General features: G+C 52.2%; 1 protein-coding gene across 1 annotated transcript; it reads left to right on the top strand.

Annotated features, from left to right (window-relative positions):
* Positions 1 to 1,029: 1,029 nt before the first annotated feature.
* On the top strand, positions 1,030 to 1,935 carry LOC134536417 (guanine nucleotide-binding protein G(s) subunit alpha isoforms XLas-like). The gene has a single exon (XM_063376129.1). The coding sequence runs from the start codon at positions 1,030 to 1,032 to the stop codon at positions 1,933 to 1,935; it is 906 nt and encodes a 301-aa protein (XP_063232199.1).
* Positions 1,936 to 4,066: the final 2,131 nt, after the last annotated feature.

Below are 4,066 nucleotides of genomic sequence, written 5' to 3'. Positions count from 1 at the left end.
AGGACGGCAGAGTCATGAACTGAACACCCGGAGTAACTGAGGCCTGGAGGACGTATGTCCCCCCAGAGGCCCGTGAGACGGTGCTCGTGTTCTACCACGATCATGACCTCGCAGGACACCCGGGTACAGATCAAACCAGCCGAGCAGTAGGACAGTACTACCACTGGCCCGGTATGAGCCGGGATGTCCGCAACTACGTCAGGGAGTGCGAGACCTGCCAGCGACACAAGGCCCGCAGGAGGGACGGCGTGCAACAACAGCAGCCCCGGCTGCCGACGACCCCGTTCCAGACAATCGCCTTAGATGTAATGGGGCCCTACCCACATTCACGGCTCCTCGTGGTAGCCACGGACATGTTCACCCGCTGGACTGAGGCCTACCCCTGCGGCAACGTGAGGGCCACCACTATCATTGAAGTCATGACCCGCGAATTCATGGCCAGGTTCGGCTACCCGGAGTCCATTTTAACTGACAACGGCAGCCAGTTTCTGGGGGCCCGATGGAAGGACTGGTGCCAGGAGGCCCACATGGAACACCACACCACACCTGCTTACCACCCACGGTCAAACCCCACTGAGCGCCGCAACCAGGAGTTGAAGGTCCAACTGCGCCTGCGGCTGGGCGATGACCATACTCAGTGGGATCTCCACGTCGCCGATGCCCTATTCTGTGTCCGCCGAAGAGTAAATGCGGCCACCGGGAGGACCCCGGCCGAGATGGTCCAGGGCCGCAACCTTCCGCTGCCGGGGGAGCTGGCCGTCCATGGAGTGCCGCACCAGGCAGAATGCAGAGGAGATAGCGACCAAAGACGCTCGGACAACCACGAGTCGGCGCGCACGCGACAGGCTCACTACACCCAAGTCATCACCCCCCGGACGACGAGGCCCCCAGCCACCTTCCGGGCCGGTGACCAAGTGTATGCAAGAGTTCACCCCCTGTCGGCAGCCCCGCGTAACTACTGCGCTGGACTCGCGCCACGGTAGGGGGGGGGCCTACCCAGTGCAACGGCGCCTGGGGGCGACGACCTACATGGTAAAAGTAGGGGGCCGCCGCACCCAGAAGATCCACCGAGACGACCTGTGGCTAGCAGCAGCGCTCGGGGACCCCCCGCCCGACGAACCCGAACACAACAACATCGCGGGCAGCCCAGCCACTGAGCCCGACGTACTCAGTTCCGAGGTAACCCCCGGAGCCGCAGCGTCCAATGAACCTAACCACACCAATTCCGCTAGCCACACGGCCGCTGGGCACGATGCGCTCAGCCCCAACATGCCACCGCCATGTAGCGAGGTCTCCGGACGCGAGCACTCCTCGCCCCAAGCGGGCTCGACGGCCGATCACGCTACACCACAAAGACAGAGGAGAAACCGGCAAGGGCCACCCAGACTCCGAATCACGGAGGTGACGTCCCCAGTGCTCGGGGACCCCAGCGAAGGGCCGCCGGACGCAGCCCCTATAGTCACAGAACCAGACGAACCCCAGAGTGAGGGCGCGAGCGGGCCCCGACGGAGGCGTCGACGGCCAGAGAGGAGACGCCGGGCCCCGGCACACCTGGCCGACTACGACCTGGCCATCCTCATCGCACCATGCGCCGCGGCGGCGCCCACCGGCCCAGCTGCCCCCGCAGCTGCCGAGGCGGTGCCCGCCCGCGCCACCACGCCATGCGCTGCGGCGCCGCCCGCCGGCCCAGCTGCCCCCGCAGCAGCCGAGGCGGCGTCCGCCCGCGCCACCGCGCCATTACAACCATGTATTCAGGTGCTGTATCTACCTAACGTTACCACCTGGCGTCGGGGACTGACAGGGCAGAACCGGGCTTCTCTGGTGGTGGGGGGGGCGTTTGACGTCGTACCGACGCTACCTTCAGCCGGTTCTCACCCGATCAGTGACCCTCCCGTTCGAAGCGCGCCCCAGCCAGATCCGGAACGAGTGAAGTGAGGGATTCGCTACCTGACCTACGTAACAATTAAATCAAAGAGGCTAATTACCAGGATATTTGTCAGTGCCATTAAATGAAATCCAGGATCTCATCAGTGTTAATGCTTGTAAACAACAGTGTTCCATGTGACTATATTTTCAAACAGTTAATTATTAGTGATAGAAGTATTAAGCCCTCAGCAAACAGTTCCAGGTACTAATTTTTAATTAAGTACCTGGAAGGATGTATTATATAAAATTATAACTTTAAGATAAAATTAACGTGTTGGCGCGCGGCACTGCGGGGGGGGGGGGGGACGAGTCCTCCCACCCCCGCGTGGCGGCCATCTTCGGCAGTCTTCGAACACTCGTGGCCGGGGCGGACGTGTGTCCCGTGAGTAGCTTACATTTTAAGTGCACCGATAAGTCTTTATCTTCAGTAAGTAAATATATCACAACCTCGCTTTACCGCTGCTCACGTGTACCCGGACCATTTTCGGCAGAGCCGGGCCTATCCCGACCGCCTTAACAAACACCTCGCGCAACCGCATCACGGGTTAACTCACGGTACTGGCCGCCTCCGGTAACCATACCGACCCGCGAGACTGCTGCAGAGATTAGAGTAGTTGAGTAACGGAATCATGTAGTGCTATGTAGTGATATGTCATAAACGTGTACCAGTGCTGTGTGTCAATCGTGCATAACGGTGCATTATTAAAGTAATTCAGTCCAACTCGTGTGTAATTTCAGTGTCACCTGCATAGGTATGCAGTCTCCTACACTGCCTAGGGCGCATCCTGTATCCACTCAGTAAGCCAATCACCACCGTAAGCCGACGTACCTAGCGGGGCACCCTGGGGCAGCGAACCCACGAACCTCCTCACGGTCTAGTTCTTCCAAGCTAGCCTGGCGCCCACCGGACAACGAATCTAAAGCTACGCCCTTAGCCCGCTAGGCATCCCCCGTAACTATTCCATAGGGACGGGTGACGGCAGCGTGTATTGTTGTATTAAGTTTTTGTCAAAATTAATTAATTTTAATTTTATTTCATTTATTATAACTGTAAATGAGGGATTTGGTTTCATTTTTTCCCCCCATTAATAATACCGTGCGAAGACGGGTCGGGCAGCTAGTACTAAATAAATATTTACCATGATTAAAAATGATTTAGAAATAATCATGTTCTCTATGTTCAAAAATACTTAATATAGTGACATATGTATACCGGCATTGTGTGTGTAAAATACTCCCGTATTTATTTTTTAATACGCAGATTGTGATGCGGAAATCATTAAATGGGCTAATATTCATCCTCTGTTTAAAATTTTATTATACTTTGGCATGTGTTCTCTTTTCAAACATGCTTAAATTTATAGTGTATTTGCTCTCATAATGACTTTCATCAGTGTATTTTTAACCCTGTACTTGTTGACATGTAGAAATTGCTGTTTACTTAGGACTTAGTAGTTCAGTGGGGAAAAAAAAGATGTCACATATGCTCATTAGTTACCTAACAAATATTTATCATTTATATTTACTTCCTTGGATCCTGGACGTGTTAAAATAAAATTTACTATGTATATATAATACATCAATGAAGTTTGAAAACTAAAATATTACTATTGTTTTTATTAACAGCTGCCCAAAATGTTACGTTTTTTAAAGCTTTGTTGGTCTAACTATACAGCAAAGTTAAAGCATTGAATATATATAACTTATAGAAGTCGCGAGGGCATAGGATTTATTATTCAAATTTTCGGATCCAAAACTGTGGTAGTTGTTAGCTCCGCGGCTATACAGCTCTTCTTTTCACAAGAGGGTAGGTACTCGTAGTTACCAGCATCCACGCCAGAGCGCTGTATAGTTGCTTTTTTCAAGGTCGTGCGCATAATTCTCTGTCTCACACTATCGAGAGGCGGTGCCTTTTGTTGAAATGAAAGATACGGGCGGGCGCAACTTAATTGGAGGAGTACGGCCACCGAAAAAAAAAGTGCGGTTAAAAGATGCCAACATCAAAAATTAAGTTTTAATTATAAGAAAACTACAGAAATTTCTTAAACATAATAAAGTAAAAAAAAAATTACGGACATTCGTAGTTCAGAATTTATAAAATGTTGTGTTACGGAGTTGCGAATGGAGTAAAATGGTAAAA

Source organism: Bacillus rossius, chromosome 11 (assembly GCF_032445375.1).
Source record: "Bacillus rossius redtenbacheri isolate Brsri chromosome 11, Brsri_v3, whole genome shotgun sequence".
In the NCBI taxonomy this organism is placed as follows: domain Eukaryota; kingdom Metazoa; phylum Arthropoda; class Insecta; order Phasmatodea; family Bacillidae; genus Bacillus; species Bacillus rossius.
This window is presented reverse-complemented; position numbering and strand designations above follow the sequence as displayed.